The sequence below is a fragment of the Arachis ipaensis genome, chromosome B4, assembly GCF_059453495.1.
Source record: "Arachis ipaensis isolate K30076 ecotype BB chromosome B4, ASM5945349v1, whole genome shotgun sequence".
In the NCBI taxonomy this organism is placed as follows: Eukaryota; Viridiplantae; Streptophyta; class Magnoliopsida; order Fabales; family Fabaceae; genus Arachis; species Arachis ipaensis.
This window is the reverse complement of record NC_142439.1, coordinates 32065109-32090213: the sequence shown is the minus strand read 5'-3', so window position 1 is coordinate 32090213 and position 25105 is coordinate 32065109. Positions and strand designations below refer to the sequence as shown.

Below are 25105 nucleotides of genomic sequence, written 5' to 3'. Positions count from 1 at the left end.
AAGTAATTCACCTCTGCTATTGCAGGGTTCTCAGGATCATAAGCTTCTTCTTCAGAAGATGCCTCTTGAGTACTGTTGGATGCAGCTTGCATTCCATTCAGACTCTGAGAAATCATATTGACTTGCTGAGTCAATATTTTGTTCTGAGCCAATATGGCATTCAGAGTATCAACCTCAAGAACTCCCTTCTTCAGAGGCGTCCCATTACTCACAGGATTCCTTTCAGAAGTGTACATGAACTAGTTATTAGCAACCATGTCAATGAGTTCTTGAGCTTCTGCAGGCGTTTTCTTTAGGTGAATGGATCCACCTGCAGAAGTGTCCAGTGACATCTTTGATAGCTCAGATAAACCATCATAGAATATATCCAGGATGGTCCATTCTGAAAGCATGTCAGAAGGACACTTTTTGGTCAACTGTTTGTATCTTTCCCAAGCTTCATAGAGGGATTCACCTTCTTTCTGTCTGAAGGTTTGAACATCAGCTCTAAGCTTGCTCAGCTTTTGAGGAGGAAAGTACTTGGCTAAGAAAGTCGTGACCAGCTTATCCCAAGAGTTCAGGCTGTCTTTGGGTTGAGAATCCAACCATAATCTAGCTCTGTCTCTTACAGCAAAAGGGAAAAGCATGAGCCTGTAGACTTCAGGATCTACTCCATTAGTCTTAACAGTATCACATATCTGCAAGAATTCAGTTAAGAACTGAAAAGGATCTTCAGATGGAAGTCCATGAAACTTGCAGTTCTGCTGCATCAGAGAAACTAATTGAGGTTTCAGCTCAAAATTGTTTGCTCTAATGGCAGGAATGGAGATGCTTCTTCCATGTAAATTGGAATTAGGTGCAGTAAAGTCACCAAGCATTCTCCTTGCATTATTATTATTTTCAACTGCCATCTTCTTTTCCTGTTTGATAATTTCTGACAGGTGCTTGCTGGTTTGTTGTAATTCAGCTTCTCTTAGTTTCCTCTTTAGAGTCCTTTCAGGTTCTAGATCTGCTTCAACAAGAATATTCTTGTCCTTGTTCCTGCTCATATGACAAAGAAGAGGGCACAGAAAAATAATAATAATAGAGATCCTTTTTTTTTTGTGAGTGAGGGAGAGATATTAGTAGATGAATAAACAAATAGAAGGAGATGAGAGAGAAGATAATTTTCGAAAATTATTTTTGAAAAAGGAGTTAGTGATTTTCGAAAATAGTTTTTGAAAAGTGTTAGTAATTTTTCGAAAATTAGAATAAAAAATTAAAATAATTAGTTAATTAAAAAGAAATTTTGAAAAAGGGGGAAGATATTTTCGAAAATAGAGAGAGAGTTAGTTAGGTGGTTTTGAAAAAGGTAAGAAACAAACAAAAAGTTAGTTAGTTAGTTGAAACAAATTTTGAAAATCAATTTTGAAAAGATAAGAAGTTAGGAAGTTAGAAAAGATATTTTGAAATCAAATTTTTGAAAAAGATATGATGAGAAGATATTTTTGAAAAGATAAGATAGAAATTAGTTTTTTTTTTTTGAAAAAGATTTGATTTTTAAAATCACAATTAATGACTTGATTCACAAGAAATCACAAGATATGATTCTAGAACTTAAAGTTTGAATCTTTCTTAACAAGGAAGTAACAAACTTGAAATTTTTGAATCAAAACATTAATTGCTATTGTTATTTTCGAAAATTTGGTATAAAAATAAGAAAAAGATTTTTGAAAAATATTTTTGGAATTTTCGAAAATAACTAAGAAATTTGAAAAAGATTTGATTTTTGAAAAAGATTTTGAAAAAGATAAGATTTTCAAATTGAAAATTTGATTTGACTCATAAGAAACAACTTGATTTTTAAAAAATTTTGAAAAAGTCAATCCAAATTTTTGAATTTGATGAGAGAAAAAGGGAAAGATATTTTTTTTATTTTTGAATTTTTATGATGAGAGAGAAAAACAAGAAAAATGATGCAATGCATGAAAGTTATGGATCAAAACAATGAATGCATGCAAGAATGCTATGAATGTCAAGATGAACACCAAGAACACTATGAAGATCATGATGAACATCAAGAACACAATTTTGAAAAAATTTTAATGCAAAGAAAACATGCAAGACACCAAACTTAGAATTCTTTAATACTTAGACACTAAGAATTCAAGAATGCATATGAAAAACAAGAAAAGACACAAAAACATGCAAATGCAAAGATCAAACAAGAAGACTTACCAAGAACAACTTGAAGATCATGAAGAACACTATGAATGCATGATTATTTTCAAAAAATGCAAGATGCACATGCAATTGACACCAAACTTATAACATGACACATGACTCAAACAAGAAACACAAAAAATATTTTTGATTTTTATGATTTTCTAATTTTTTTGGATTTTTTCGAAAATTATATGAAAAAGAAAAATAAGGATTCCAAAATTTTTAATATGAATTCCAGGAATCTTGCATTCTTAGTCTGAAGCTTCAGTCCAGGAATTAGACATGGCTCACTAGCCAGCCAAGCTTTCAAAGAAAACTCCAGTCCAAAACACTAGACATGGCCAATGGCCAGCCAAGCTTCAGCATTTAACACGAGGGTATATTGCTCTTGATAACAAATTGCAAGCCTCAGTCCAAATAAATTTAGACATGGCTTTACAGCCAGCCAGGCTTTACATGCTTCATGAAACACTAGAATTCATTCTTAAAAATTTTGAATAAAAAAATTTTTTTTTTCGAAAACAGATGAGAAAATTTTGAAATATTTTTTTGAAAAATTTTTGAAAAGAAAATAAAAAGAAAATTACCTAATCTGAGCAACAAGATGAACCGTCAGTTGTCCAAACTCGAACAATCCCCGGCAACGGCGCCAAAAACTTGGTGCACGAAATTGTGATGTCCAGGCTCAAACTATTCCTGGCACGTGAGCAACTTGGTACGCGTAATCGTGATTACACATTCATAATATGTCACAACTTCGATACAACTAACCAGCAAGTGCACTGGGTCGTCCAAGTAATACCTTACGTGAGTAAGGGTCGAATCCCACGGAAATTGTTGGTATGAAGCAAGCTATGGTCACCTTGCAAATCTCAGTCAGGCAGATATAAATTGATAATGATGTTTTTGAATAATAAATAATAGAATAGGGATAGAGGTACTTATGTAATTCATTGGTAGGAATTTCAGATAAGCGAATGGAGATGCTTTTCGTTCCTCTAAACCTCTGCTTTCCTGCTATCTTCATCCAATCAGTCTTATTCCTTTCCATGGCTGGCTTTATGTGATACATCACCACTGTCAATGGCTACTTTCGGTCATCTCTCGGGAAAATGATCCAATGCCCTGTCACGGCACGGCTAATCGTCTGGAGGCATCACCCTTGCCAATGGCTTCATCTTATCCTCTCAGTGAATAATATGCTCACGCACCCTGTCACGGCACGGCTATTCATCTGTTGGTTCTTGATCATGCTGGAATAGGATTTACTATCCTTTTAAGTCTGTCACTAACGCCCTGCAATCGCGAGTTTGGAGCTCGTCACAGTCATTCATTCATTGAATCCTACTCGGAATACCACAGACAAGGTTTAGACTTTCCGGATTCTCTTGAATGCCGCCATCATTCTAGCTTACGCCACGAAGATTCTGGTTAGGAGATCTAAGAGATATTCATTCTAGCTTATTTCATGTAGAACGGAAGTGTTTGTCAGGCACGTGTTCATAGGGGAGAATGGTGATGAGCGTCACACATAATCATCACTTTCATCACGTTCTTGGGTGCGAATGGATATCTTAGAAGCGAAATAAGATGAATTGAATAGAAAACAGTAGTACTTTGCATTAATCTTTGAGGAACAGCAGAGCTCCACACCTTAATCTATGGAGTGTAGAAACTCTACCGTATGAAAATACATAAGTGAAGGTCCAGGCATGGCCGAGATGGCCAGCCCCCTAAAGCGTGATCAATAGTCTCCTAAGATGAACAATGGATTAAAACTGAGACCAAAGATGTCTAATACAATAGTAAGAGGTCCTATTTATAATAAACTAGCTACTAGGGTTTACAGAAGTAAGTAATTGATGCATAAATCCACTTCCGGGGCCCACTTGGTGTGTGCTTGGGCTGGGCTTTGAGTGTTACACGTGTAGAGGTCTTTCTTGGAGTTGAACGCCAACTTTTATGCCAGTTTGGGCGTTCAACTCTGGTTTTGGCTCCTTTTCTGGCGCTGGACGCCAGATTTGGGCAGAGAGCTGGCGTTGAACGCCAGTTTATGTCGTCTATTCTTGGCCAAAATATAGACTATTATATATTACTGGAAAGCCCTGGATGTCTACTTTACAACGCATTTGGAAGCGCGCCATTTCGAGTTCTGTAGCTCCAGAAAATCCACTTTGAGTGCAGGGAGGTCAGAATCCAACAGCATCAGCAGTCCTTCTTCAACCTCTGAATCTGATTTTTGCTCAAGTCCCTCAATTTTAGCCAGAAAATACCTGAAATCACAAAAAAACATACAAACTCATAGTAAAGTCCAAAATGTGAATTTAACATAAAAACTAATGAAAACATCCCTAAAAGTAACTAGATCCTACTAAAAACATACTAAAAACAATGTCAAAAAGCGTATAAATTATCTGCTCATCACCATGCGAAATGGAAGAAAACGGTATACTATTATATATCATTGGAAAGCTCTGGAAGTTAGCTTTCCAATGCCACTAGAATCACATCAATTGAATCTCTGTAACTCAACTTATATCTGTTTGAGTGCAAGAAGGTCGAGGTTGACAGCATCATTCGCTTTCTTCCTTTTCTGCTACAAAACTCTGTCAAATCCATCCGAATGCTATCTGAAATAAACATAAATTGCAAACAACTCAAAGTAGCGTTTAATAGTGGCTAAAGGTAATTAAATCTTGATTAAACTCAACAATTTGAATGCAAATTCACTAGGAAAAGATAGAGAAGATGCTCACGCATCATGTAGTTAGTTGCTTGCATTTAGATACTACTTGGTTGAAGTGATAAATTCTTGTCCAAGAAACTGTTTTAGGGTATCTAACTAGTTTGAATTAAAATTTTGTTGAACTTGCCTGAAAAAATTTAATTTGGAACATGGTTTTAGAGCTCAAACACACAAGCCTTGTGAGTTTTTTTTTTAACCTATTTGATTGGTTGCATCTATCAACTAATGATTTTTTGGTGTGTGTTGTTCTCTCTAAAATTGTGATCTTTGTCTTGCTTGATTCTATATTTTCACTGGTTGATGTATGCATGCACTTATATGATTGAGGCCTTTATTTTACTATAACTCATATACCCATATGGCCTTACCCTTTCATTACCCTTTGCAACCCAATATTGAGCCTATTTGATCCCATTTATTCATTATTTTAGCACATCATTAACTCTAAGTAAAAATAATAAATGTCCCTAATTTGAATCCTTGGTTAGCTTAGACTAATGAGAATGCACATAAATTAAGTATGGGTAATTTGGGATTGGGGAATACTTGATTTGGGAAATGGGTATTTTATAGTCTTATATGAAAAGATGAAAATAGTTTGGGCACTTGTTCATGCATCCAGCACATTAATCATATGCATTAACTCATTTCAAAAAACAAAAAAAAAAAGAAGAAGAGAAAAAGAAAAGAAAAAGAGAAAGCAATAAAAAAGGGACACAATGCCCCAAGGTAAATAATTGAATTAATGCATATAATTTGTACCCAAAAGATATCAAGGTGCATGAATTTATGGAAAAATAATCAACGGGTGGTTAGAATTTGCATTGTAATGACATGGAATGTCTTAGGTTAGGTGGAAATTTTAGGTTAATCAAGGATTCGAATTTTAGTCCACTTAACCAAATACATTCCTACCTTGACCCTAACCCCCACTACAACCCTTGAAAAGACCTCTTGATATGTGTATTTGTGCATTAAATTTTTGTTCGTTGGTAGAAGAAGAGCAAGCCTTAGAAAGAAAGATTAGTAGAGAACCGAGAGAATCGACCCTCAAACACTAGAGTGATTAAAGTGTATACACTTCCAGTGAGGGTTCGATGCTCGATTCTTTGTTCCCAGCTCTTATGAGCTTTCTTCTTGCAAGCCTACTTGTACTTCATTTTGAGATTTAAATTAGTGGAATTCAGTTTATATGTGTTCTTGGAGAATTTGTTTACTTTTAACTAAATAGGTAGAAGCATTTAGCATGTAGTTGCATCCTTATAGATAAATTGCATTGCATAAGTCTCACCATTTTTCTTTCACTCTTTTTGGCTCACATGAACTTAGCATGAGGACATGCTAATGTTTAAGTGTGGGGAGATTTGATACACCACTATTTTATGATATATTTTGGACTGAATTGAGTGGATTTTGTCAACTACTCTCACACTTATTCATGTAAATTGCATGTTTTTAAGTTTCCTTCCCAATTTTATGCTATGATTGAAAACATGCTTCCCAGGCCTTTAAATCGCTAATTTTAATCCTTTGTTATTACTATTCGATGCCGTGATATGTGTGTTAAGTGATTACAGGAATTATAGAGCAGGAATGGTATAGAGGATGAAGAGGAAGCATGCTAAAGTGGAAGAAACACAAGAATTTGAAGATTAGAGAAGCTGGAGGCGACGCGCGCACATGGCTGACGCGTACGCGTGATCAAGCCATTTTTCACTGACGCGTATGCATGACTGATGCGTACGCGTGACCAGGAGCATCGACCATTGTCGTGTACGCGTGACTTATGTGTACGCGTGACCTTGTGCAAAGCCCACCGACACATATGCGTGGATGATGCGTACGCGTGGCTGACACGTAAGCATGACGAGCGTCACGTGCTACAATTAACAGAACTCGCTGGGGGCAATTTCTGGGCTTATTTGGACCCAGTTTCAAGTTTGAAAATGCAGACTAGAGGCTGGGATGGAGCTGAGACTGGACACTTTCACACTTTAGCTTAATTTTTTATTAATTTTGACTTCTAGTGAGAGAAACTCCCACTTCTCTCTAGGATTTTTGGTTTTTCTTAGTTTACTTGCAATTTGATCGGGGAGAAGCTGTGTTCACCTTCATTTGGAGTCATTTTCCTTATAGTTTTTCTTCTCTAATCCCTTTATTCCTCTTTTCCATTTTTTCATTTGATTATTTTGAATCCATGTTTGGATCTTATTACCTTTGAATTTTATTAATGCATTGAGTTGTTTTTATATCTATTATTATTTTTTATTTTGTTATGATTGATTATTGTTAGTGGTAATTTGGATTGAATTATTTTGTCATATTTATCATATTTTATTTTCGCCCACCAAGTGTTTGAGGAAATGTCATCCAATATAATGGAGTAGATTTCCTTGCTTGGTTGGGGGTTGATAATTGGAGTCACTTGAATTATTATACCCAAGTATTAATCTGTAATTGGAAATTGCCAATTAGCTTGAGACTCACCAACTCTAGTTCTTCCCTACGAAGTAACTAGGACTTGTGAGTTAAGGCTAATTGTTTCACTTGACTTTTCTCCACTTGTTTGAGGATAACTAAGTGAGAGCAATGAGCTTTTACCATCACACTTGGGAAAGACAATAAGGATAGAATTTCCAATTCTCACCCCTAACCAAGGCTTTTTATATTGATTATTTTACAACTCTTGCTAATTATTCATTGCTTTAATTTCTAGTTATTTATTTCTCTTGTTCTCAACCTTAAAAATTTCTAGGAAAATCACAACCAATAATTTGCATTTTGTGTCAACTTCTAGGGAAACGACTCGGAATTTTACTCCCGGTTATTTATTTCATTTGTGACACATTTTAAATTCGATAGCGAAAATCTTGTCGGTCAAGACTGTACTTGCAACGATGATTTGGAAAAAATACTTTTGATAATTCTTGACCGGCATTTATCTGTTTATCATGGATCAATCGTTTTCATGTGCTACAGAGTGGTGTGATAAATAACTCATGTTGTTGATGGCTATGCCAGAGATGACATAGGAGTTGTTTTGTCTTTTATGGTTCTTATCTGTCTTTTCTTGCTCCACGTGACTGTTGAGCTCTTTCAAATTTTTTTTTGAATTGAATGGAATCTAATGCAATTGAATAAAGTGATAATCAATAATTTCATTCTACTTTGCTAAAACTAGTGTTGTTTATGAATTTAAATTTAGATAGAATGCAGGAGTTTCTGAATTTATAGAATGCACAATTTTCGGTTTATTTGTTATTACATAATGGTATTGTTATGATAATATTTCGGTTTATTCTTCAACAATTACTTCTTTTGCAGTTGAACCTTTTAGATGGTGGATCAATGATTCAGTCAAGCTCCAGCCTTTATCATGCACAAGATATGAATTATCCTGGAGAGGATATGATGCACTATGATAGAAATTTCAGTGTTTAGTAAAATAAATTTTGGTTCATTTATGTTTTACTCATATAATATTTTTCCCTTTGATGAAAATGAGGGTTAATTTCTGATTTATGTTATGTTTTATTGAATAGTCACTTTTTGGTTTTTCAAATTAGCTTCTGCAATTGTGTTGTATCTGTTTATTAGAGAATATTTCGATTCATTTGTGACTAAATTTCGATTCATTTGTGTTTTTGCCACTGTTGAGGTTTGATAAATATATTCAATATATTCAGTGTGAACCTAAATTCATTCAAATTAATGTAATCTCAATACAACCGAGACATTTCCAACAAATAAATGAAAAGGAATTTAAAAAAATATTTTAAATATATATATATATATATATATTAAAATTTATAATTCCTTACAAAATAGTGTTCAAGAATGTTAATAGAAATTCATTATAATTTAGAAGATTGAATCTATTTACTTTCTATATCCCCAGATGAGAATCTACAAAAAGGACTTGAGAAGGCAGCGGATGACTTTGTCACTCAATTTATTTATCTTGTCCAAGAGAATGGTTGGACCATATTCATACCTGAAAGCATCAACTTGTTCCTATAATTGAAAGAAATTTATTCATATGAATCGAAATAAACTAAAAATTAACCGAAATGAATCGAAATTACTTAAGGAATAAAAAAATTGGTGAATACTTAGCAACAGCATGAATTGAACCTCAATTAATTCACAAATAAACCGAAATTAATTCAAATTTAAACAAGCAGTAAAAAAGACTCAATTATTAACAAAAAGACATTGAATATATACAACGGATAAAAATTGGAGCTATAACTAACTAAACAAGCACACTTGAACAAGTTTAGCAAAGTCAAGCCAAACGAAACCAAATGAACCTTAATTAAACTAAGAAATGAACCGAAATTACTTAAGGAATAAAAAATTTGGTCAATACTTAACAGCAGCATCAAGTGAACCTCAGTTAATTCACAAATAAATCAAAATTAGTTCAGATTTAAACAAGCAATCGAAAAGACACAATCATCAATAAAAATACATCGAATTCATTTCTGGATCCAGATGAACCTCAATTAAACTAAAAAATGAATCGAAATTAGTTAAGGAATAAAAAATTTGGTCAATACTATCATCAGCATCAAGTGAACCTCAATTAAGACACAAATGAACGAAAATTAGTTCAGATTTGAACAAGCAGTCAAAAAGACTCAATTATCAACAAAAACACGTCGAATTTATTTCTGGATCCAAATGAAACTCAATTAAACTAAGAGATGAACCGAAATAACTTAAAGAATAAAAATTTTGGTCAATACTTATAAGCAACATCAAGTGAACCTCAATTAACACACAAATGAACCAAAATTAGTTCAAATTTGAACAAGCAGTAAAAAAGACTCAATCATCAATAAAAACACCTCGAATTCATTTATGGATCCAAATGAACCCTCAATTAAACTAAAAAATGAACCAAAATTACTTAAAGAATAAAAAATTTGGTCAATACTTATCAGCAGCATCAAGTGAACCTCAATTAACACACAAATGAACCGAAATTAGTTCAGATTTGAACAAGTAGTCAAAAAGACTCAATCATCAATAAAAACACGTCTAATTCATTTCTGGATCCAAATGAATCTCAATTAAACTAAGAAATGAACCGAAATTATTTATCAGAACCAATAAATTAACAACACAGTTTCATTAGATGCCCTAGTTACAGAGAAAAACAAGAAAAAATTGAATTAGAGAAACTCGATCTACTAAATGAATGGACTCGATCCACTAAACCCTAAATCAAACTAATAGAAATGTGAAAAATACAAGAAATGCGAAGGAAAAAACTGAACATAATGAACAAGTAGTTTTGTCAGTACGTTGAGGAATCTTTTTTTTTTTGTTGATGATCTCAAACGCACCACCGGATTTTGCAGTAGTTTTCGTAGAGAATTTGAAAGATTTTGAGAGAGATTTTAAATTATTTTGTTACAGTTTTGAGTAGGAGATATGAATGGTTTTTCATATTAGAGCGCGAAGAGACAAGTAACGTTTTCTAGGATTTCGAGCACGTATACACGCTCTTTTAATGAGTGGTTTTTATTGGTATTGGACCTGCTTGGTTGGACTTGGATGGCAATAAGCCTTGGATGTGTAGCAGATCTGTTTAATTATAACATCAATTTTATAGAATTTTCCTAGTCAATTAGTCTTGTCTATAGTTGTAAGAACTGAACTGGTGATCGAACCGGTCAGACTATTAGTTCATTAGTTTATTGGTTCAACCGATAAGTTACTAGTTGAATCGATAGAACTGGTCCTACGTAAATAAAAAAAATATAAAATAGTGAAAAGTCTAAAATTAAAATTTAAAATAGATATCTTTACTAATATTTTAAAAACAATCAAATTTCAACAAATTATAATCAACAAGTTATAATCCAGTTATCATCAAATGAATATATAAAATTTTAGTATCTTTTTATAATAAAAATTTTTTAATTTTATTTTCATACTAAAATAATTATTTTTTATTTCAATAATTAATTAATTAGTTTATATTTATTATATTATTTTTATTAAAAAATAATATTTAATAAATATCATAAAATCATAAATAGAATAATGATACTATAATTAATAAAAATGATATTTTTATTTATATATGTTTAATAAAATTTATATTAATAATTATGAATAATAAAAATATAATTAATTTAAATATAAATAAATATAAAATTAAAATAATATTAACAAAATTATTGTATATTTTTACTATATAATTAATAAAGTATATAAAATAAGAAGAAATAACATGGTTTAATAACAAAAAAAATGATAACTTTACTATATAATTAATAATTAGCATATAAAGTAACAAAGAATAATATCTTCATTTTTATTATTGTATTTTCTTCAACACTGTTTTTGTCCCATAAAAAAAAGTAAGAAGGATAGTGTTACTTTCAAGTCTTATCTCTTTTTCTTCTTTAATTTCCTTACTCAACCAAACAATAAAAAATAATCATTTTTCTTCTCCTTTTTTTTTCTTAGTAAAAAAGATGGTATTACTTTCAAATCTTATCTCTTTTCTTTCTTCTTTAATTTCCTTCCTCAACCAAACAATAAAAAATAATCATTTTCCTTTTCCTTTTCTTTTCTTTCTTTTTCTCTTCAAACAAACATATCATCATTGTCTCTTATTTTAGTATTTTACACCATCTCCTCCAGGTGCGCGATACTTAACCTCGAATCTTGTTTGGCATGTAGATCCTTCTCCTGCACCTGTTATTTTTAATTTTCACATTTTTCTTGTCTAGATTTGCAGCACAAAATGAGTACGTCAAACTCAAAAGGTAAAACTTTTAGGGCTAGTCACTTAGGTTGACATAAAACAAGACCATTTTTTTTACAAATGTTACCTTTAACTATAAATATTCTTAAGTTTAACTCCTAATAATATATGAGAATGGGGATGTCCTGGTGGCCCAGTACAATTAATTTTCTTTTTTCCAAAACTAACTTCATCTAATTCAAATTTTGCAGTGAACTTCATTGCAAGTAGTTCTGGAGTTGTAATAGAAAACATAGCCCCGTTGAAAACCGTGCCCGGTCCTACAACAAATTTGCCGGGGGATGATGACATTCAACCACTTTCAGGATGCCCATTCTATCATGTGATTATTTCAAAATCACATATTTATCCTTGCTTTAGCATGGTAATCCCATACTTTTTATTACACACAAATATGTTATTATTGCATTTGCCTCTCTAATATAAAGACATCTTATTGAGATGTCAAATGGCCATAATTAGGTATAGTAATATAAATGTACGTCTTAGACAAACTCAACTCACATTCTCACCACGATTGTGAGTTCAATGATGGTGAGGACGTGAGTCATGTTGGCGTTATGCAACGCGAAAATCTTAAAACTATTTGTCTGGATTTGGAGTGGATAAATATGACAAAGGTTTTGTGTATTTATTTTGTTTCGTATACCAAGCCGACATACACTTCTGTGGCATATCATTAGATAGAGTGTGAGATTCACATAAAAGGAATCACACACCCCAATCAGCAACAGAGAGATGTATGTTGGCTTAATGTACAAACAAGGCCAAAATAAGTGCAAATATTCAAATAAAAAGATGCACAACTTTACACATAGAAAGGCATAAGGTAACAAAATTCAACATTAGACCAAATTTCACACATGTATTTTGGTGAAACATAGATGACCAGTGTTTTAAAGTTACATTTCTTTGTGTCCTATTCTGGAAATTTGCTTCTTTACTCTGCCTTCAGAAGCGTTGAGCTCAGACAAGACAACGTAATGTTTATGTTGGAGATCAATATTGATAATATTCTTTCACACTGTTAGAAACAAAACTGTTTTTCTGAAATGCTGGGGTAGAATCATTTACATCTTGTATTGTTGGTATGTAGCCGGTTTCAAACGAATTAACACTTCCTTCAGCTGAAGTCCCAGCTATTCTCAAGTATGGAAGCAAGAGCTGGGACATGCAGTATTGCGGACTCGGCAAAAGTTACAAGAAGTTCTTTAACCACAGAGGCTGGAAAAAATTTGCTGTTGATAATCATTTGGAGGTTGGGGACGCTTGCGTCTTTGAACTCAAGGAGTCGAGTGAAGAGAAACTTGTCTTCCAAGTTCAAATTCTTAGAGGTGACCTCCCTGAAACTTTTCTTAAAAGGAAAGAAAAAGAGAAGGAAAAGAAAAAGGCCAGGGCCAAGATTGCAGAAAAGCCAGGAGGTAAAAGTGCAGAAAACCGCAACAGTGCAGAAATGCCAATTCTCATTGACTAGTATAGAATTACAATGCATTTCATTTACTTTTCAATGTGTTATTAGCATTCAGTTTGGTGTATGAAGTAGAATGAGTACAAGACACCACTATCTGTAACTACTAGAAGTTAGCCTTCTAGGCGTGGAAACCTCATTTCTGAGATGGTTCAGAGGTGAAATCGGGTCATAGATTTCTGCAACTTGTTCGGAGTTTATGTGCTATGATTCTCCATATCAATTCTCTAGCTAAATGAATGCAGGAGATTTGGAATTTGTATACAGTTTTTCTTGATTTACTCTTTGGGTTGGATAATCTTTTGGAGTGTGATCGTTCTTATATTTTATTGAAAATGACCAAATACAAAATATTCAACCATGCGGATTGCAAGAATCGTGCAATGCAGACAATGAATACAAAGTTGAATCTCAAAAAGGAAATGAAACAATCCTAATTTTTTCGAATTTTGTTTCTATTCTCACTAACAGCGATTAATCTATCATGGTATCAGAGTATAGAATCTGACACCGTAATAACTAATCATTAGGATCTCAATTTCAAAATTCGACCATCACATAAAGGAACTTCCAATGTACAATGAAAATCGTTAGAACTAGCTAGCTAACAGTGAAGTTTGTTCTTTTTTCATCACAATAATTCTTTGAGCAGCAACCCTTTGTCATCCTTACAACACACTTCGACCATGATTGAATCCGAAGTACAACACAATGCTAAATTATCTTATAATGTAATGAAACACTGAACCTTCAATTTCAAGATTTCAGAGCAATCACCAGGGTCAACTGTATGGAAATCAACGAGTCTTTTCCTGTCAGGAAAAACCAGGAATTTCTCCTGGCATTGGAGCTAACTCATTCTTGCCGAACTTCTCCTCGTCATAAAATGAGGCCTGCACCACTCTACCTCCAAAGTACCGACCATTAAGGTCAATTAAAGCTTTGGTTGTTTCCTCTGATCTCTCAAATTGCACGAAAATTCTTACTGCTTCATCAGTAGGGAAATTTGGCTCTGTTATCTCGAATATCAAAACCCGAGTTACAGTTCCATACTTGGCACATTCTGATCCTACCTCCTCTTCTAGTTCATCATCTACCTCACCAGGACCCACCTTCAACAAGAAAGCATAAACATGACACAGTACTTAGAAAGAATGCTTCATAAACAAGATATTCAACTTTAGCAGGAGAAAATGGAAAGAGCTTAATCAAGGCACATCAAACTAACTAATCAGAAAATTATGCATGCTAATATACAATAATCACTTAATCAGTGGCTTCCCTAATGATACAACACTCAAAAGTATGCTTTGTTTGTTATGATGCCAACACACACCTTTCCTTCTTAACTCGGCCATAATTGTGATGTAGTTGTGTATGTAATGCAGATAGTTTCATAATTTGCAAATTACAATTATTTTAATTTTTTGGGGAGAGAGAGAGAGAGAAGAGGGGGGGGGGGGAGCAAAATGCATTTTGGCTTCAAATTGCAATATTGACATTGTCCACACTTACTCGAATCAGTTCCCAAGGTTTTTAAATTATAGATACGACATCCTCAATCACATAGTGAAAGCTTATATGGAAAAAACTGCCAAAAAGAATATGCACCTTCAAAAACTCTTTCAAACAAGACAACCAAGAAAAATGGCCAGCAGCAGAGAGCAACTTAGTAATTAAATTGGAATGGCTAAATGAATCCCTTGAGATCATCTCAGCTATACTTCTATGTCTATACCGCCATCATAACAAAACTAACAACTATGACAATTGAGTGAATTGACTACTCCTATTAAATGATCAACAATAACAAACGATGACAATTACAACAATAACAAGATACTTAGGCCTAGACAGCTAGAAATACAAGATGCAGGTAATGAGAACAGCAAGGCAACACAGCATTGCCAAACAATTCTCATAGAATAGGCTCCCTAGCTCTCAAACTAGTTGCCCATAACATAGCAACAAAAACTAAGCTCTCCCTGGCCTTGACTCCATGGATAGCGGCATAAATCATACTTAAATCTAAACTACTCTCTCTGTCACTTAAACTTATCAAACGGGTATATATAAATCTCCATAACAATTTCAACTATGGTCTTTTGAGCCCTCATTTGCCTCTAGCACAAAAACATGACACTGGCATTTATCTCAAAGACTAATAAGAAGGAAATAATAGCCAAATCATATTAAATGAATCACAATAAAAAAAATGTAGCATGAACTATTGAATATACATACCATGTTCCTAAGTAGGAGCACCCTAGTAGGAACCCCATGGAAGTTAACACTCTTCACCTTCTTCTCAGGCTTATTACTACTGTTCTCACTGGCATTCACAATAACACCAGCTCTTCTATCAGTTTTCCTTGCCATCAATGGAGTAGTGATTCCTTGTTCTTGCTTCCCAAGCCCCTGTCCTTCCTTCCACCCCATTTTCGCCATCATCCTCTGCGCCGCCGTCATCTGCCCGCCTGCCCCAAGCCCCAACCCGCCAGTCTCCGACTTCCCAATGCTAAAACCATCCAAATTCCCTGGTGGCGACGGGGATCGCGGAACAGCGCCGCCACCACCACCGCTGCCACCTCCACTACTCATGGCAGCACGCCTCCTCCACGCTTCCTCGCCGGAAATATTCAACCTGGAATCGCCGTAATCCCGCTCCCGCTCCCTCTCTCTTTCTCTCTCCTCCCTCTCTCTCCTCTCTCTCTCCTCCTCCTCCTGGCGCCGCCGCTCCAGCTCACGCATCATCTCCGCCTCCCTCGCCTTTCGCTTCCGCTCGCGGCGATACTCCTCGTAGTCGTTGGGCCTGGCGGGGTCGTACTCCTCTATCACCGTCGACTGGACGCCGACGAGTGCAGGCTGGTGGTGTGCTGGGTCGTCGGGGAGAACCGGCGGCGGTGGAAGTGCCGGAGCAGCAGGGATTGAGGGGATTTTGGAGGAGGAGGAGGGAGTGGGGAGGGGTTTTGGTTTGGATTGAGATCGGAGGAGGGTGACGGGAGGGGCGGAGACAGTGGCGGGTTTGCGGAGGGTGGCGGGGGCCATCTTGGTGCTGGTGGACCAGACGGTGGAGTTGGTGGTGGGTTTTTCTTCCTCCGCCGAGGATGGTGGAGGAAGGTCGCCGTAGAGGCCACCCAGCATTTTAAGAACTAAAAACCCTTTATGACTTCCGAATACTGATTTCGACCGGTAAGAGGGTTGTGGAAGCTGAATTCAGAGTCCTCGTTTCGAGCCGAAGATGCAGATAGTGTTTCGATGACCTTTGATTAGGGCATACATAGATAGGAAGAAGATGAACCGGTTTGGTTTTATTTTGGTAACAGAGCCGGTTTGGTGTGACTTGTGATTTGGGATTTGGGAATAATCAGTTCATTTTGTTGTAATATAAATAATTAAGGAAGATATAATAAATATAAAATAAGAAAATGTAAGTAAGAAATTCTAGTATTCTTATTTATTATAATTACTATCACAATATAATTAATATATTAATATTGTAGTATAAGAAAGAGAGAATAGTATAAGAGAGAGAAGAGATTATTGTTATTGATTGATTATATTGTTCGTTATAGAGGCTTAACCTCCTATATATACACATAAGGGGTCTTCATTTACAACTTTAATGCTCCTTTAATATTCTTCATTCTTGAAATATGAGCTCCACATAAAAAATGCATATCCACGTTCCATTCTTATCACAACACTCCCCTTGGATGACCATTTAAGATTATTGCCTCGTTAAAACCTTACTAAAGAAAAATCTAGGAAAAAAAAAACCTTATTGAAGAAAAAAGAGTACAATATCCTTTAGTGATGGGGACTGCCTCATTAAAAATCTTGTCAAGAAAAACCTAATAGAAAAAAACCTGACCAAAGAAAAAAGAGTACAGTCTCCCCCCCTTGCCGACATTATATTATATCTCGAAATCGGCGCATCCCAATCTGATGTACCAATCTTTCAAAAGAAGATTTTGGGAGTGACTTTGTGAATAAATCTGCCAGATTATCACTTGAGCGGATCTGTTGGACATCAATTGTCCCTTGATTTTGAAGATCACGAGTGAAGAAGAATTTGGGAGAAATATGCTTTGTTCTATCACCTTTGATATATCCGCCTCTAAGTTGAGCAATACATGCTGTATTATCTTCAAACAGGACAGTTGGAGCTATCTTCTGATCAATCAATCCACATGATGACAGAATATATTGGATCACACTCCTTAGCCAAAAACACTCGCGACTAGCTTCATGTATCGCTAGTATTTCAGCATGATTAGAGGATGTTGCTACAATCATCTGTTTCGTGGACCTCCATGATATAGTTGTACCACCATATATGAATAGGTATCCTGTTTGAGATCTCCCTTTATGTGGATCAGACAAATATCCAGCATCTGCATAGCCAACTAATTGTGACTTGGATCCATAGGGATAAAACAATCCCATATCAACCGTTCCATGAAGATATCGAAAGATCTGTTTGATTCCACTCCAATGTCTTCTGGTTGGAGAGGAACTATATCTTGCTAGTAAATTCACCGCGAATGATATGTCAGGTCGCGTATTATTAACAAGATACATTAGCGCTCCAATGGCATTAAGATATGGTACTTCAGGACCAATGATATCTTCATTCTCTTCTTTAGGACGGAATTGATCCTTTTCCACATCTAAAGATCTTACAATCATTGGGGTACTTAATGGATACGACTTATCCATATAAAATCTTTTCAAGATCTTTTCTGTATATGTTGTTTGATGAATAAAGATCCCATTTTTTGTAGGTTCAATCTGCAGGCCGAGACAAAATTTAGTCTTTCCAAGATCTTTCATCTCAAACTCTTCCTTTAGAGTTTTTATAATTGTTGGAATCTCTTCAGGAGTTCCAATGATATTTAAATCATCAACGTACACAGCAATAATAATGAATCCAGATGCAGTTTTCTTTATGAAAACACATGGGCAGATATCATCATTCTTAAATCCGTTTTTGGCCAAATACTCAATAAGACGATTATACCACATTCGTCCAGATTGCTTTAGACCATATAAAGATATTTGCAATTTAACTGAGTATAATCCTTGTGAATATTCATTGGATTGTTTAGATATCTTTAGTCCTTCAGGGACTTTCATATAGATATCCCAATCTAATGAGCCGTATAAATAGGCTGTTACCACATCCATTAAATGCATATGTAGTTTATGATATGCAGATAAACTGACCAAATAACGTAATGTTATCGCATCCACTACAGGGGAATACGTTTCTTCATAATCTATACCGGGCTTTTGTGAAAAACCTTGTGCCACAAGTCGGGCTTTATAGCGCACAACTTCATTTTTCTCATTTCGTTTTCTCACAAATACCCATCGGTATCCAACAGGTTTTACATCTTCAGGTGTACGGATTACAGGTCCAAAGACTTCACGTTTTGCAAGTGAGTCTAATTCAACCTTCATGACTTTTTTCTATTTTGGCCAATCATTCTTTTGTCGACATTCTTCGACTGATCTTGGTTCAAGATCCTTACTTTCATGCATGATATTTAATGTCACATTATATGCAAATATTTCATTGACAATTATCTTATTTCGGTCCCATTTCTCTCCTGTAAATACATAATTTATCGAGATCTCATCATTTTCACAATTTTCAGGTACCTGAACGTCTTCTGGCGTTAAAATTATATCAGAATTTTGGACAATTGCAGGTGTCTTTACTGTGTCTTTTTCAACAGGAATATTATTTACCTCTTTTCTCTTTCAAGGATTTTTATCTTTGGAACCGACAGGCCTGCCACGCTTCTGGCGTGAATTTGCTTCAATGGCTACTTGTCCTACTGGGACATCATTTCAAATTGGGGCATTTTTCGCTGGTATATAAGATTTGATTATCCTCTTTGTATCGGAAAATGCATCAGGCAATTCATTTGCTATTCTTTGCAAATGTATAATCTTTTGAACTTCTAGTTCACATTGCCCTGATCGAGAATCTAAATGCATCAATGATGATGCATTCCAATTAAGTTCCTTTTCAGGAAGCTTATTCTCTCCCCCTAATGTTGGAAATTTTGATTCATCAAAATGACAATCCGCAAACCGGGATTTAAATACATCTCCTGTTTGTATCTCCAGATACCTTACTATAGAGGGAGAATCATATCCAACATATATCCCCAATTTCCTTTGGGGTCCCATTTTGGTGCGATTAGGTAGTGCAATGGGAACATATATCACACACCTAAATATTCTTAAATGGGAAACATTTGGCTGCTGGCCAAAAGCTAGTTGCATAGGAGAGAACTGATGGTAACTCGTTGGCCTCAAACGAATAAGTGCTGCGGCATGTAAAACAATATGCCCCCAAACCGAGGTTGGAAGATTTGTTCTCATAAGCAAAGGTCTAGCAATCAATTGGAGGCGTTTAATAAGTGATTCTGCTAACCCATTTTGTGTGTGAACATAAGCTACTGAATGTTCAACACTTATTCCATTAGCCATACAATAAGCATCAAAAGTTTGGGAAGTAAATTCACCAGCATTATCAAGACGAATTGCTTTGATTGGATTTTCTGAAAATTATACTTTTAATCGAATAATTTGAGCCAGTAATCTCGCAAACGCCAGGTTGCGAGAAGAGAATAAGCACACATGTGACCATCTCGAAGATGCGTCTATTAGGATCATAAAATATCTAAAAGATCCACATGGTGGATGAATAGGTCCACATATATCACCTTGAATCCTTTCTAGAAATTCAGGGGACTCAAATCCAATCTTTACTGGTGATGGCCTTAAAATTAACTTCCCTTGAGAACATGAAGCACAACAAAATTCACTAGATTTAAGAATCTTCTGGTTCTTTAGTAAATTTCCATGAGAGTTTTCAATAATTCTCCTCATCATGGTTGTTCCCGGATGACCCAATCTATCATGCCAAGTTATGAATTCATTTGGGCTAGTAAACTTCTGGTTTACAATGGCATGTGATTCAATTGCACTAATCTTGGTATAATACAATCCAGATGAAAGTGAGGGTAATTTTTCTAATATAACCTTTTTATTTAAATCATGAGTTGTAATACATAAATACTCATGATTTCCCTCATTCATTGTCTCAATATGATATCCATTTCGGCGAATATCTTTGAAACTCAACAAGTTTCTTAGAGACTTCGTAGATAATAGTGCATTATTTATTATAAATTTTGTTCCTCCAGGAAACAAAATTATAGCTCTTCCGGAGCCTTCTATCACATTGCCTGAGCCAATAATAGTATTAAGATACTCTTCTTTTGGCACAAGATGGGTAAAATATATATCACTTTTAAGAATAGTGTGCGAACTTGCACTATCTGTAAGGCAAATATCTTCAGAATATGTCCTTGCCATTTTTCTTCAAAGACAAATGATAATAATAAAATGAGTAGAAGTACATGCACAGTAAAATTATTCACATGAATACTTAACAAACACATACACATATCAAATTATTCCATCATTGATCAAATAGCCAATATTTCCTTCACAATCCTTAAAGAAATTAGATACATCATAATGAGTGATAGAATTTTCATCATTTGAAGCAAAATTTGTTTCCTTTCCTTTGTCATCCCTTTTCAAGAATGCTTGATAAAGATCAACTAGGTGCCTTGGGGTACGACAGGTACGTGACCAATGGCCATTTCCACCACAACGGAAGCATTTATCCTCAGTTGATTTACTTTACCCATTATTTCTTTCTTTATCCCACTTCTAGTGAGATTCTTTCTTGTGAACATAATTTCTTTTCCTTCCATAATTTTTTTTTGCTACCAAAGTCTTGCCATTTACCTCTTATGGGGTTAGAATTTGCCACATTTACTTCAGAAAATTGGGCGGCGCCAGCTAGGCGCGCTTCATGATTTCTTAAGAGTAATTCATTGTTGCGCTCAACAACAAGAAGGCAAGAAATTAGCTCAAAATATTTTTAAATCCTTTTTCTCGATACTGCTATTGCAGGAGCACATTCGAGGCATGGAAGGTTGAGAAAGTTTTCTCTAACATATCGGGTTTGAGGAAGTATCACATGATTGTACCTTTCTTCAAGGTCTTTCCACAGATCTGCAAGATCTTTTAACGTGGGATATTCATTTTTCAAACATATGTCAAGATGACGACGAAGGAAAATTATGGCTTTGGCTATATCCTTCTGGGATGTATTATTTTCAACCTTAATGGTATCTCCAAGATACATTGAATCAAGATGGATTTTAGCATCTAGTATCCATGATAAATAATTATTTCCAGATATATTAAGAACATTAAATTTAAGATGAAAGAATTTCGACATAATGAAAATTTGTTACCTGGAGTCTTCCTAAAATATCGTTAGAGATTCGTACTGATAACGTGTTGTAATATAAATAATTAAGGAAGATATAATAAATATAAAATAAGAAAATATAAATAAGAAACTCTAGTATTACTATTCACTATAATTACTATCACAATATAATTAATATATTAATATTGTAGTATAAGAAAGAGAAAATAGTATAAGAGAGAGAGAGAAGAGATTGTTGTTATTGATTGATTATATTGTTCATCACGGAGGTTTAACCTCCTATATATACACATAAGGGGTCTTCATTTTCAACTTTCAATTAATGCTCCTTTAATATTCTTCATTCTTGGAATATGAGCTCCACATAGAAAATGGGCATCCACGTCCCATTCTTATCACAACACATTTTATATTTTTTTTAAAGAATTTAATTTTGATAAATTTTATACGTGTATTTAAGGATTTTTTTTCAGAAATAAAATAAAAAATCGATATTTTCTCACACATAATTTTTGAATTTTAATTCTCCAAATACAATTTTTTTTGTTTAAAGCAAGTTCGTCGCACCTCCAACGAACTTTATACAAATTATAGAATTCGCCTTACCTCGGCTAACTTCCTCTAATTTTTTTGAATCTTGCGATTTTAATCCATTATCATCATCTCTAAATAGTATATAGATCTACAAAGAGTACACAAAAATACACAGAGCATGACTTCTTCAAGGATTTTTTTAATTATAAATTAAAAAAATAAGCCATATTTAACAATGGCAACTATTATCATTGTCTCCAAAAAATACACAGGTACACCGGAATAAGCCATATTTAACAAGAATTTTTTAAATTATAAGTCGTATTTTATTTTGAAAAAATTTATTTACATTTTAAAATTTCGGTGTACCTGTGTATTTCTGGAGACGATGATAATAGTTGTTATTGTTAAATATGACTTTTTTTTTAATTTATAATTAAAAAAATCCTTGAAGAAGCCATGCTTGTTGTCTGTGTATTTTTGTGTACTCCTGTATACTGTTTGTAAATCTATATACTATTTGGAGATGATGATAATGGATTAAAATGGATTAAATTCGCGGGATTAAAAAAATTAAAGGGAGTTCGCCGAGGGTGCGGCGAACTTGCTCTAAACAAAAAAAAATCGTATTTGGGGAATTAAAGTTAAAAAATGGTGTTTGGGGAAATATGAATTTTTTTTTATTTTATTTCTGAAAAAAATCCTATATTTAATTATGTAATCTTATGTCAATAAAAAATATAAAATAAAACTGATGTAACTCGAAGATTTTGGAATTTTTTATTTAAATAAATTAAAAAAATATTTTATTTACTGAAATGAATAATTTTAAAAATTATTGTGAAAATACGTAGGACTATTTATTTCGTTTACACTACAGTGTAAACGAGATACGTATAAGTTAAACGAGATACGTGTCAAATTATAACGTTTACAATGTAAACGAGATACATTAAGACAAATTTTGAACAGATATAAAAGGAGGTGTCCTTAGCATTCTCCACATACATTTCATATCTTTTTCTTTTCTATTTTTCTTCCGAAAAATAGGCCAATATGTCCAGTAGTAACGGATATGTGGTTGTGTGTATATCCTAATTGTTGTATCAGGAACAGTGACAATGTGGTGATATTTAAGTGTGATAATCTGTTATTGTTGCGCACCCAGCGCATAAGTTTGCGGTCCGAGTTGAAGAGTCTGATATTGAGTAACCTTGGTGGTTTAGGGAGAAAAAAGATCGGAAAGGTGGAGTATAGGTTGCTAGCATCGTTGGGTAACAGGGTTTTTCGGTTTCATCTGTTTTGAATTCAGGGCGAAGAGCATGTGCGACTCATGTTTGACATCCATGGAAGAATCATGGCGGAACAAGTGATGGAGCTTTCCGTCTAGTTAGGTGATGTTGGTGGCAGTAGATCCGTCCTTTCAACCTTTGTGCAGGATGACCCACCTCTCGCACCACCACCGATTCATGTTACTAGTCCAGTGGAAGACTTGGACGTGGGTGATGAAGACTCCGACAAAGAGTACGTTGCAGATAGCAACGATAGTGATTCCTCTGAAGATGATGAGCAGGAGGAGTTTGTACCAGAGACGCCAGCCGAGGCAACGGTACGCTATGTTTTGCCTCCCCCCACCCGATTTCAGCGCTATCAGATGTACCAAATCACTATCATGCATTGGATCTAGACGCGATGCATGAGAAATCTCTGTTTTTCAATATCGGGAAAGACTATTACAACCTAGACGATGGAGTGGAGTTTCAAATCGACCACAGATTCAGAAGCAGAGCTGCAGTAATGCAAGGTGTGAAGAACTACAGCATTCGCAGAAGTGCTAAGTATCGGGTGGTCAAATCGGACCAATTAAAGTACCATGTGTATTGCCGCCAAACTGCAACTGGATGTAATTGGAGTCTCCGTGTAGCCCTCCGACAGAACCTCGGATAGTGGTGACATCAAGTTTAATTGTGGCGTATTTACTCATTTATGATTATTATATTTGGTGTAGTTTCCAACCATGAATGGTTTATTTCGTCAGGGAGGTCCGGAAGATTGGTGAAGCGCATACGTGTTTAGCACCAGTCATGTCCCAAGACCATCGACAGTTGGACAGCAGCCTTATCTGCAAGGTCATCATGCCGTTGATACAGTCTAACCCATCATGCCATGGCAGGTGGAACGTGTGGGTCTCCGGACGCCAGCGCTCCACGAATGCCGTGATCAGGGAATTGTCAAGGACAAAGTCCCTGAGAGGTACTATGTCGCGGAAGCCAACTTCCCTCAAATACGGGACGATGGCATCCGGTGATGGAAGCGTGTGACTCATTCACCGAAGAAGAAGTAAGTAAGGCCTCTGATAAAAAATAACTGATCACAATTAGAAAAAAATTTGTACACATACATCGACATAACAAACTGAGTTAACTATTATATACATTTATTTCAAAAATTTACATATATGTACTAACTGAATTTATATCAATAAAATTTTTTACGTTAATATTTACTTAGTTAATTAATAAATATTTCCTCAATACGTTACGTAAAATAAAAACATTGACTAAACTAACTAATAATCTAATTCACAAACTTTTACTTAATAATTTAATTTAAGTAATTACAAAATTACATAATTGTTCACTTAATATAAAAAATAACTTTTAGTTCAATAGTTAATAACTAAATTAATAAATTAAGAAGCATGTAACCAATAAATTAACTTCAACGGTTTGAAAATATCTATCCTAATATTTAATATCTACATTAATAATTATATATCTACATTAATAATTATGTAGTTAAAAACTTAATTACAAAAAAATGAGAACTACGTTTCTAGAATTATACCTTATCAATGACATGTTGCTAGCGATACATTTGGCCACCTAAATCATGAATTGTATTTTAGTTCTTGTCAAGTATCATAACCATGGCTATACATATATGGAATAACATAAACGTCATGATAACAAAACTAACTGCGAAGTCGGCTGCCCCGACCGTGCATCTGCGTGGGCCATCTTCGTCTTACTAAAAAATATGGTCAGAAAATGA

General features: G+C 34.6%; 2 protein-coding genes and 1 non-coding gene across 3 annotated transcripts; 2 read left to right on the top strand and 1 right to left on the bottom strand.

The window, feature by feature from the left end:
- The first annotated feature begins 386 nt into the window (after positions 1-386).
- LOC148567099 (small nucleolar RNA R71) lies at positions 387-494 on the top strand. Its single transcript, XR_015881793.1, has one exon. It is a non-coding gene; the product is annotated as a small nucleolar RNA R71 (small nucleolar RNA).
- An 11066-nt stretch (positions 495-11560) lies between these two features.
- On the top strand, positions 11561-13447 carry LOC107639145 (B3 domain-containing protein Os06g0112300-like). The gene is made up of 3 exons (XM_016342578.3): positions 11561-11718; positions 11909-12081; positions 12814-13447. The coding sequence occupies exons 1-3, from the start codon at positions 11697-11699 to the stop codon at positions 13189-13191; spliced, it is 573 nt and encodes a 190-aa protein (XP_016198064.1). The 5' UTR covers positions 11561-11696; the 3' UTR covers positions 13192-13447.
- Positions 13448-13723: 276 nt separating this feature from the next.
- On the bottom strand, positions 13724-16468 carry DRT111 (D111/G-patch domain-containing protein). Its single transcript, XM_088483032.1, has 2 exons — positions 15430-16468; positions 13724-14297 (listed from the first exon to the last, which is right to left on the bottom strand). The coding sequence occupies exons 1-2, from the start codon at positions 16327-16329 to the stop codon at positions 14001-14003; spliced, it is 1197 nt and encodes a 398-aa protein (XP_088339158.1). The 5' UTR covers positions 16330-16468; the 3' UTR covers positions 13724-14000.
- Between the last annotated feature and the right edge of the window lie 8637 nt (positions 16469-25105).

Excerpts from the sequence above, each read along its gene's own strand:
- LOC107639145 (XM_016342578.3), top strand. The coding sequence starts at position 11,697 with ATGAGTACGTCAAACTCAAAAG. Across the intron at positions 11,719-11,908 it reads GAGTACGTCAAACTCAAAAG|TGAACTTCATTGCAAGTAGT; the intron begins GTAAAACTTTTA and ends CAAATTTTGCAG. Across the intron at positions 12,082-12,813 it reads TTTATCCTTGCTTTAGCATG|CCGGTTTCAAACGAATTAAC; the intron begins GTAATCCCATAC and ends GTTGGTATGTAG.
- DRT111 (XM_088483032.1), bottom strand. The coding sequence starts at position 16,329 with ATGCTGGGTGGCCTCTACGGCGACCTTCCTCCACCATCCTCGGCGGAG. Across the intron at positions 14,298-15,429 it reads TGCTCCTACTTAGGAACATG|GTGGGTCCTGGTGAGGTAGA; the intron begins GTATGTATATTC and ends TTCTTGTTGAAG.